General features: G+C 35.9%; 2 protein-coding genes across 3 annotated transcripts in view; both read left to right on the forward strand.

The window, feature by feature from the left end:
* LOC113062689 (beta-taxilin-like) overlaps nucleotides 1-1,071 on the forward strand; it is a 20,147-nt gene extending 19,076 nt beyond the window's left edge. Inside the window, 1 exon segment of the mRNA XM_026232667.1 lies at nucleotides 963-1,071. Within this exon segment, the coding sequence (XP_026088452.1) occupies nucleotides 963-1,071 (109 nt within the window).
* Nucleotides 1,072-6,269: 5,198 nt separating this feature from the next.
* LOC113062745 (F-box only protein 16) lies at nucleotides 6,270-9,586 on the forward strand. 2 transcript variants are annotated; one of them, XM_026232706.1, is made up of 9 exons: nucleotides 6,270-6,340; nucleotides 6,591-6,706; nucleotides 6,870-6,905; nucleotides 7,003-7,209; nucleotides 7,576-7,740; nucleotides 7,828-8,057; nucleotides 8,430-8,523; nucleotides 8,802-9,030; nucleotides 9,223-9,586. In XM_026232706.1, the coding sequence occupies exons 2-9, from the start codon at nucleotides 6,626-6,628 to the stop codon at nucleotides 9,264-9,266; spliced, it is 1,086 nt and encodes a 361-aa protein (XP_026088491.1). In that variant the 5' UTR covers nucleotides 6,270-6,340; nucleotides 6,591-6,625; the 3' UTR covers nucleotides 9,267-9,586. The 2 variants fall into 2 exon arrangements, with proteins under 2 accessions (XP_026088491.1, XP_026088490.1); XM_026232705.1 differs by having other exon boundaries at nucleotides 6,286-6,404.
* The last annotated feature ends 249 nt before the right edge of the window (nucleotides 9,587-9,835 follow it).

The following is a 9,835-nucleotide window of genomic DNA, read 5'->3' on the forward strand; positions in this document are numbered from 1 at the left end:
TTTAACCAATTACTATATAAAAATGTAAAATACAATTGCTCCTATTGGTTGGCTATTAAAATCCTATATATAATTGAAATGATTATAAAAATATTAAATAAATAGCTAGCTGTTATAAAATAGCTAATAAATTATAAAAAAAATTTAAAAAACAAATGTTACAACATTGCTCCTAGGTTTTAATGCTATAATAATGTAGATAATTGTTATATAAAGAAATAGAACTCCTACTGTTTGGCTGTAAAAAATGCTAATAATACTACAAAATAATAATATTGCTTAGTGACTTAAAATGTTGAAATAAATTACATCATTAAAAATATAACTCCTAGTGTTTGGTTGTTAAAAATGCAAAATGACTGATTATTATATACAAATATGTTTGGCTATTCAAAAAGCTACAAGCAATGTTGACTTTAATTATGTTCCTAAACAGCCAATAATTCACTTAATATGTAGAAAATTAACCAAGCGTTCAGGCTAAATCCAATGAGATGTTCTAATGCGCTAATCACAGTATTACCATTATTTACTATTGCAAACAAAACCATCCAGCCTAAAGCAATGGTCCAACACATATATGATATACTGGCTGTATAATACATATCCATAATGAGAGCATTCAGCCACTGCCAGCACACTAGGCTACCACCCAAAAGGTCTGTAAAAAGGGATTAGGATGGATATTATGCTTGCCCATTTTGACACAAAGCATCTAAATCCAGGAATCATTTCCAAGTACCTAATCCATATTTAACGCAGCATAATGCATACCACTGAGATGTGTCGCTAACATGACATGAGAAAGAGCACTGGCTTTAACCATCAGACCATAAAAACAGGTGAAAAAATGCCTGTAGCTTCTAAACATATACTGGCCAAATGAACTTTTGTTTATAAAGATTAATAAAAGGTTATAGAAAATTATATAAAACCTAAATGTGCCTGACTTCTCGTTGCAGCTTTGTGGCTGGTGAGGGTGGCATCTGTGGCTGTAGTGGGTCCAGAAGGTCTTATGACATGCCTTACACGATTCTGAGCTCAATTGAGTGGACACACTCTGGCTTTTAAGCAAGATAAAAATAAAGCTAGTTCCATTATTTGCTGATCTGGTGAAAAACATTATCTGTCAGGCTACATTACATCAATGGTGTGATCTGAGGAACTCAAATGTGTTGCATCTCGTTCACTACTGTCCTAAGGGCAAACATACACTTCCAAACATACACTTCCATTCCAGTGCCTTGGAGGCTCTTAAGGGCATTCAGGAAGGTTATTTAGGGGTATTCAAAACATACTGTGATGGCAGGCATGTAAACATGCAGAAGACAGAAGAGGCACGATGGCTGTTTCTTCTTGTTTGGGCAGTGAGCATGTGATTCAAAGCATGATATAATATGACTAAATACTCCATACAGCTGATATGCTATATAAGAGAGATGTGGAAGCACTCTGTTAACTGGATAAAGTCTTTTGTAATATGGCTGGATCTGTGTGCTTCACATATATTTACATTTAGTCATTAGCAGACACTTTTATCCAAAGCGACTTACAAATGAAGACAATGGAAAGCAATCAAAACCAACAAAAGAGATATATATGGTTATAATTAAATGATTTTAAAACTCCAAAGACACTTGTGCAGCAAAAAGAGTTGCATAAAAAAAAAAAAGGCATACTGAAGAAAGTCTACAAATCTGTGTCCATTCACAAGTAAATAGGTTTAGTTCCTTCCGTCACCCGTAAACCCAGAGTACATAATTTTGATGAATTCTCATATTCCCTTCTAGTTATTATTATTATTTTTTTTAATGAAAGTAAAGAATGTGACAATGTGTTAAGTACAGGGCAAACACACACATATATAATTTCCCCCTTTCCACCGGTCACTATTTAACTTAAGGCAGTGTCCAGTGAATTCAACTGCACTACCATGGTAACCAGTGATGCATAAACGGGCCGGTTTGAGGGAGGGGTGTAATGGGGAGAGAGGTCAGAGTGCGAGTGACGAACACCTCCTGAGAGAGAAAGCCTGCTCTTTTGTTACAATACAATTGGGATCCGTTACCCCGGCAACCACAGTACCTTGTGTGGGGGGAGGGATGAAAAGAGAGGAGGGAGTGAAGAAGAGAAGAGAAACAGACAGAAGAGGAGGGGACAAAGAAGAAGAAGATCTGGATTGCATTGAAAATAATGGTTAACCCTTCCATTCCGATATCGACTGTCCTAATGGTTATGCATTAATAAATCTCCATAACTGCTACATGCTAACATATATATTTAAATTTATAGTATAAACAATCCTGTTTAACCCTTTCGTACATGCAAATTAATATCTATGATTTTTTTTTTTTTGTCAGATCACAAAAGTCATAGCCCCCTCATAAATATCTAAAAAAAAAATATTTTCAAGCAATTATATAACTGATATAATTTTGAGTTGCCAGATTGCATTACAACTGCAGGATGTCCTTAATAATCACGCCAGGGTAGAAATAACATGAGGACAAGGTCATGTATCTTCGCATGTCTGGCATATGGGGGACGAAGTTTAAATTAACTAGATGTCAAGCTACATCAATCAGTGCACCTGCAATGCCTCATATTGTTAGCGTTACCCAGCATTCTCTTTGTATGCTCAGTTCAAATGCTCCCTGAACCTTCCCATTACTGTATGCAACCAAAACAAATCCCAGAAATCATCCCTTTAGGCAACTGTCCCACTTCACAACTGAGGTTGCCAAGAGTTCAGAGCACTGCCCCACAGTGTTCTTGAATCTGAAAGCAAGGACGATTAATGTGTACCTTAAGAATGAAAGAAATTGTATGGAGCTGATGATATGAAAGATTTAGTCCTTTTTTTTTTATCATCTTGAGTAGACTAATTGGTGCTTAAACTGTCAACTTCTAGTCACTGATGTCAAAAATAGTCAAATCTATTCATCAACCAAATTCTGGTTATTCAGCAGACTTCATTCCCTTTGAAAATCACATGTAAATCTTCACTTGGCTTTTCTTTTTCTGTTTGTTTTATGATTAAATGCAAAAGAGGTTCAGACCTATTAAGTAAATGCAAAGAACAATAGTTTAAAATAATTATAAAATTAAATAATAATAATAATAATAATAATAATAATATAATAATAATATTATATATAATATATATATATATATATAACAAAATAAATATTTTAATAATTTTTTGTATATATAATGCTAAGACAATATATCTGCAGTATTACACGTGAATTGTGATTATTGTTCAAATGCATCTGAATATATTTCAATACTGATCTTGTAATCCTTCATTCAGTAGTGGGTTTAAAAAGTATCATCACTTTATGTGTGTGTTTGTGCTGGCTACAGTGCAAAAGGTTATGTAACTCCACATTTCTACACAAACGTACAAGAGGATGAGCAGATGGGTTGCCTCAGCTCAACTCCATCCATTCTTTCTTCTTTTTATCTCTTTAATTTCCTGTCCCATCCCTCTATTATACTAAGGCAGGACTGGAGTGAACAAGTTCAATCAAACCTTGTGACTGAGGACAGTGGGTTTTAGATAACGTTTACTGTGTGTGTTCAACAGTTAGACTGGCTGCTGTAACAAGCCAATGCAGCTGTTTTCAGTTGGGCTCAGCTGAATACTGTGGCCCGGGAAAAGAGGATTAACCAACGGCTCGAATCAATCCAGGCGTTATAGCTGAAGATACAAAGATTACAGAGCAATCAAAATAAACAATGCGTCCGATCACCATTAACTGCTCATAACAGCAACCACTGTGAAATACACTAGCAAGCCGCTGTAAAGCAACATTGTTAGATGAATAGTTACATGATGCTTATTTCATCACGGCCACATGCGAAAGAGAACCAAAAAATGGTATATATATATATATGAGACTCCTGTTGAGGTCATGCCGTTAATAGAGCATGATGATTAGAACTAGTCCTAGGTTAACCTAATGCAGTTTGATCACAACGTTTGAGCAGTCAGCATGTGTAATGTGGTTTACCTCCATGGCGAGAGCAGCGGTCTGCTGATCATAGTGGTTTAGAAGGTTGGGCATGAAGGTGGTATTGTAGGAGAGACCCTGGCACATCCTTAATGTGATAGGCTCACAGGTAAACAGGCTATGGCTTCCAGTAGCTTCCATATTGATGGCCATACATACAGTCAGCGTGGAGTACAGAACCCAAAGGAGATCCATGGTGTGTCCGTCTGTGCTGTGACCCGCAAAGGATGGGTAGTATCAAGAAAATCTGAGCTTCTCCATTTTGCTGTGCCAGATTCCAGGACTTTTCAATGCATTTCCAGTATCCAGTGTAGGTGTGACTGTGGTTACATCTGTGGGAGAAAGTGCATGAAATGTCACATTTGAAGTGAACAGGCTAATATGAATTATTCATGAATGGGGCAACATTTTATTCAAACATGAAAAATCTGGCTGGAGATCACTCAAGGTGAAGGAAATGTTTTCAAAGCGGACAATGTATGATCAAAAGCACTGCCATATTATACTGCCAGTAAATAAAAGATGCTTTATAAGCGTATTACCTAGGGGGAACTTCAATGTAACTATGTATTCAGTGCAAAGAAAACTGAACAATCTCAGGAACACAGTATTAACCTATTCAGAACCAAATTATGTTCCATGATTTCAGACTAAACTGAACCATAAATGATCATTTAAAAAAATATGAAAAATTTAAATATTGATTAATAACTGGAATACGATAACTTTAAAACAGACAATCATTGTTTTAGTTTTAACATATTTTGTAGTCCATGTGTGGACACATGTGATTGTCACAGCTGTGATTATTTCAAGAATGTCTGTCAACACAGAACATGTTCTCAGTGATGTTCACAGCAAGAGACGCGGTTTACACAAAATCATTTTAATTATGTTCTTGGTCCGGTTTATATGATTGACACCTACCTCAGAACATAAAGAAAAACCGGAATCATGCAGAACGAGGATTTTGCTATTACAAACGTCCTACGTTAAAATTACAGATTTTTATTTGATCTTTCTTTATTGATTTTAACTTAAATGCGATAACATTTAAAAACTATCTCGTTTTTTTTTTTTCAAAATAAAAGCGAACAACAGATAACCCTTTCCTTTATTAACACGAGACCCTGTCTATCGTACAGCTTTGCTGTAATTAAACTACCTTCAAAATAGGTTTTCTGCTGCAATTTTTCTCATGCTAAAAGACGAAATTTATTTTGATAATGATAAGAAGTCCTTCTTACCTCTCCAGTGGAGATCATTCACGTTTGGCACTCCACTCTGTTTCTGTAACAATAAGAGCCTTGTGTGTCTTTCTGCGGGTTTTGAGGATTTCGCACGGGCGCGCGCATTTCACGACGATGCGCCGACGAATATTGCTCTCACTCAATATTAAAGCACATTAGAACTTCTGTCACTGGATTGAGGGTGAAAAAAAAAACACATTTAGTATGCAAACATAGAATGGCTTGGGTTTATCCACGGACATCATAGCTGCAATGACCAGGGGTCCTTTGGGAACGAGGAGCGTCTCCGCACTTTAATGAAATGAAGTCAGTGCTGTTGATTTGTGTTTGCCCGGAATGACGAATAAGGGGCGGTGTGTTTAGTGGTTTGAAGTTGCGATTCGGTTCTTTTGGGCATTTTATTTAGAAGAATCGGTTCGAAACGAGTCATTAATTCCTTTACGTGACGACATTATTACGTCATATCGCGGTCGCTTCTGGAAGCGTGGAATATTTACAATATGTTGTAAAAGTTGTTTGATGCATTTATTTCCCCGATTAATTATAATAGTATGTTCACCAGTCCCAAACCAGTTTTTTGCCGCCACAATGCTGCTAATAAAAATATGAATTCAATTATAACCTATATTTAATTAGCATTTACATTAAACAATACTAAAATTAATTTACATCTCTCAAATAAAAAAGTGTTTGCACATATTAATAAAATTATGTTTAATAAAGTCAACACATATGTTGATAAAACTTTCATACAACCAAATTAAAGTAAAACTGTATACTACAAAATAATAAATATTTTATTTAATAATAAATTTGTTCTATTCGGTTAAATTAATTTACTTTTGTCCCATCAGTGAAATATTATGTCCACTTAGACTACAGCGTCGGTTTTCTGAATCGTTTCATTTTAAACCGATTCATTTAAAAGATCCGATTCAAAAGAACGAACCGTTTGCGAATCGAACACAGCCACCGTTTGGAAAGAGGCGGGACAGAGGGAGAAGGGAGTGTGATTGCTATGGAGACTGGTAAACTGTACAGAGCAGGATGAGCAAAACCATCTATATCGGACAAGTAAACATTTAATGGTTTCGTTATGATAGCTAACATTTCCGGTTGACATTACTACAAATTTTAGGTTTGATTTTTTTTTCTCTTTTGTACTGTATTGCACTGTACGACTAGGCCGTTTTGTTGTTGCTAGTATGAAAATCACAGCACATTCGTTGGCCTTAACATGGGAATGTAATTTTGATAAAGTGCTCTTAATGTTGTGGTGCCTAATATGATTTCTGTTGTGGTGCCTAATATGAGGTTTATGCAGGAGCTGGAACTCAAACGTCTGAACTTCACGGAAAGATGCCCCATACTGGCAGAACAAAAATGCAGACCAAACTGAGTACCTGGACACCTCTAAATCATCAGCTCTCCAATGCTCATGTACGTGCAACAAAAATATAGTATATGATCTTCTGCTTTGTCTAACATGAGAATCGCAGTTTCAGTATGTTGACTTCAGGTGTATTTTTTCAGCTACCAAAACAGTGATATTAGTGATATTACAGCGTACAATGTTTCATGTCAAATGTAAACACTTTTGCAGGTTTTTGAAGAGAGAAGAAATTTGCTTAGAAAGTGGGTAAGTAATGCACTTACTGTAACAATGTTTACAGTTTCTTGTTTTTGTTCTTTGCTCTGTTGATTATATGCTCGAACCCTCTTCCTCTTTACCCCAGTTTGAGAAGTGGACAGATAGTCAGCGGAAGCAGGTGCTGCAAGATTTTTTCTCTAGATGCTCTGCTAGCCAGCTGAAACATCTCAGACAAACTCTGAGCAGCTGGGTACCAGAGGAAGCACTCGACTTCACTAGGGTCCTTCCCAGGGTCATATCACTTTATATATTTTCATTCCTTGACCCCCGAAGCCTCTGTAGATGTGCTCAGGTATGTGTTATTGTTAAATTGACCAAATAAGTAAAACATTATTGGAATTGCCTGAATATTTTAATTCACTCAAATATATTATATACATACTGTGTGCAAATATCACTTATGTTCGAATGCATATTTTTCATAATTCTTTGACTGACAGAAAGCATTAATTTGAACAAAAAAATTATTTTGGTAAAATCATGCATGTCTTTACTGTCACTTTTGATCAGTTTACTGCATCTGTGCTGATGCTGAATTAAAATATAAATTTAGCGTATTCAAGTAAGCATCTTACTGATACTGACCCTAAACTTTTAAACAGTACTATGTGTATAACATTTGTGTATTCTCTGGTCACAGTAATTAATTCATTTGCAGGTAAGCTGGCACTGGAAAAACCTGGGTGAGCTTGACCAGCTGTGGATGCCTAAATGTCTGAAACTAGGCTGGTGCATAACCTTTACTCCAACACCATTTGAACAAGGTGTATGGAAGAGGCATTACATAGAGACAGTGCAGGAGCTTCACGTTAGCAGGCCCAGGGTAAGATGTCACTGAAAGTCTGTTTTAGAGTCCAATCTACTGGAATAAATGTAATTTTTTGTGATGCACATTTTCCACATTCTCCAGGCGCCTGTGAAAGAAGAGTTTATTATCCCTGAGGTGAACGTAATTGGCAGTGGGATAGAGGGTTCACTCCCTGTCCTCTCAAGTCTTCATGGGAAGAGTAAAGATGGGAATAGCTTGGTGAAATCAGCCAAAGGTCTTCCACCTTGGAGAGACTCAGACAGGCATCCCACTGACATAATACGCTTTAACTACTTGGATAACCTTGACCACATTGAGCATGCAAGAAAAGCGTAAGTAAACAGCTTATTTTGTTTTGCACACACATAAATACATGTCAGTAAAACTTTTTTTTTTTAAAGAAATTAAAACTTTTTTACTATTTTACTATTCTCTACTGTTTTGAAATAAATCCAACCTTGGTGAGCATAAAACAGTTATCATTAACCTTCCAAAAACATTTTTTTTTTTACCAACTCCAAAATTGTAAACATATATACACAGTATGTATTACTCTTGAGTCCTTAGATTATATAAAATATCCCAAAATTACAAAAAAACAGATATGCTGCATTATTTAGGGCAATTTGTGATCTGAAATTGTGCACGTTGAAAGTATAAGTGCAACTTCAGCAGAAAATGCTCTGCTATCTTTATCTCTGCAGACTCATAAAGGGGAAAAGTGCTACAATAAGACAGGAAGACACTATGAAAGCACCATCTCGCTCAACATACAAGCTGCGCAAGGCCAAATCTTTGGTAAGCTAATATAATTGTCATGTGACTGTGCTGTTGATTCTTATACAAATCAGCAGCAGCAGCATGCTAAGAATTCTCCAGGGCCGTCATAACCCAGAGGCATCATGAATACTGATCAGACTGTGTATGTGTGATATCATAGACATGTACTGCAGAGCAAAAGGAGGGCACTTTGTTGCTGGGGGAAGAAAACAGCCATTTTATTGAACAAAACATATGTACTTTCTCTGTTTAAAAATATAAGAGAAATCAAGGCTTTCATTTGTATATTTTCCCAGATGTTTTTATCCTTGGATCTCAGTGCAGCAGCAAAGCAAAACCAAAACAGGCCGCAATGGGCAGCACAGAACTTAGAAGCACTTCCGTCTAACAAGGACTCCATAAAGAGACTTTCCCAGACCTCCCAATGGAATGCAGGGATACGTCCTGGTCCTGTAAGGCCTCCAGTGCCCAGACTGAGTAAGGAGGGGCTCCGTGCATCACAGAGATCCCATAGAAGCACACCAAGTAAGCCCACATGTTCAATCTTAAGTAAGATATTGTGCTTTTATAATAAACTAACCTGACCAAGAAACTAAAATACTCTCTGTAAAGTTGCAGCAGAAAAGATTTAATCATCCTAATTAACTATTAATAACATGATACAGTGTAACACAATTTGTTATATGAACTGGTTTAATAAAAATTATTCTGTTCCAGCTGTGTCTCTTTTCGAAGGACAGCCGGTGAAGGAGAAAGTATGAAGAATCAAATGTCTGAAGCTTGACACACAAGGCCATCTTCTGGATGATGTTGTGATAGCAACATGAACGACTTGAAGTGATTCATACAAAGTTAATTTATTATAATGTCTTTAATTAATAATAATGTAATAACGTAATAACATTATGTTGACAGGAAAAGCACATTATTGTACATTCATACTGTTTTATATGATTATTTTTTCCTCGAGTCCCTTACATGTCTTATTGTCCACTAGATGTCCCTGTCTGCTCAGAATGTCTGAGTGAGCAAATTATTTAAATGTATTTTTATCGTTTATCATCTTGCTTTCTCTGTATTCTCAAATATAACCTGTTTATGCGTTTTATGGAAAATAATATGAATATATTAAACAATTATATGACATTTAATTCATATTAATATATGAGACATAAACCTGTACTCATCTGGCTGTACTTAATTTGTATATTATTATCTCAAATTTGTTTTTGAATAATCATTCTCAGTTGTGGTAAACAAAACATATTTTTAAATAAGTATATTTAAAAAATCCTGCTTGTGCATAAACGGTGTTGGACCAGGACCTTTA

This window comes from Carassius auratus, chromosome 45, assembly GCF_003368295.1.
Source record: "Carassius auratus strain Wakin chromosome 45, ASM336829v1, whole genome shotgun sequence".
Lineage (NCBI taxonomy): Eukaryota > Metazoa > Chordata > Actinopteri > Cypriniformes > Cyprinidae > Carassius > Carassius auratus.